Here is a 757-nt window from a genome sequence, read left to right as displayed (position 1 = left end):
AAACCAGCCAGACCTGACCCTGTGGACATGGATGAAGGTGAGTGTGTCTGAAAAACAATGAAATGAACAGTTTGGACACTCGGATTGAAAAGACAATGCATGACATCCATACACTCGTGTGTGCAGATGAGCTGGAGATGCTGTCTGAAGCCAGAGCCCGATTGGCCAACACACAAGGCAAGAAGGCGAAGCGGAAAGCCAGAGAGAAACAGCTGGAGGAAGCACGGTAAGATCTCGTGCCATAAGAACAGATTTGGGGTCTTTTAGCAATTGCCGTGTGTCTCTGAATAAATCTGTGTAAGACTGTATACTTTCGAAATTGTTCACAAGGGGCCGAGAATCAGGGTTATTTTAGTTTCATTGAAGTATTGTTGTAGTTTTTATTAACATTTTAAATTAGTTTTTGTTTTTACGTTTTCCTTTTTAATTTTAGTTAGTTGTAGTAATTTTTCTGTTTTTGTCATTTTTATTAGTTTTTCATATTGTATATATTTTTAATTCATTTTAGTTTGTTATTTTAGTACAGTTAAACTAAATGAAAATTAGAAATGTTGCAATTTGTGTTGTTTATTTGTTTATTTCAAGTAACTGAAATAATTACCTATAATAACCCTGCTTGCTTCAATCCCACTGGACCTTCTTCTGAGTACATATATTTTTTTTAGCATATATTCATATTTAGTAGTAACTGCATCATCATAACATGTTATAGTTTTATTTATTTTATTTATTTAGTCATTTAGCAGACGCTTTTATC

General features: G+C 33.6%; 1 protein-coding gene across 1 annotated transcript in view; it reads left to right on the top strand.

The window, feature by feature from the left end:
• cdc5l (CDC5 cell division cycle 5-like (S. pombe)) overlaps window positions 1–757 on the top strand; it is a 22,008-nt gene that overhangs the window by 3,347 nt on the left and 17,904 nt on the right. Inside the window, 2 exon segments of the mRNA XM_016284035.1 lie at window positions 1–37; window positions 127–226. The exon segment at window positions 1–37 is cut by the window's left edge and continues 5 nt beyond it. Of these exon segments, the coding sequence (XP_016139521.1) occupies window positions 1–37; window positions 127–226 (137 nt within the window).

The sequence above is a fragment of the Sinocyclocheilus grahami genome, unplaced genomic scaffold, assembly GCF_001515645.1.
Source record: "Sinocyclocheilus grahami isolate Dianchi unplaced genomic scaffold, SAMN03320097.WGS_v1.1 scaffold179.1, whole genome shotgun sequence".
NCBI lineage: Eukaryota > Metazoa > Chordata > Actinopteri > Cypriniformes > Cyprinidae > Sinocyclocheilus > Sinocyclocheilus grahami.
The sequence above is the reverse complement of the archived record's forward strand: the minus strand, read 5'-3'. Positions and strand labels throughout refer to the sequence as shown.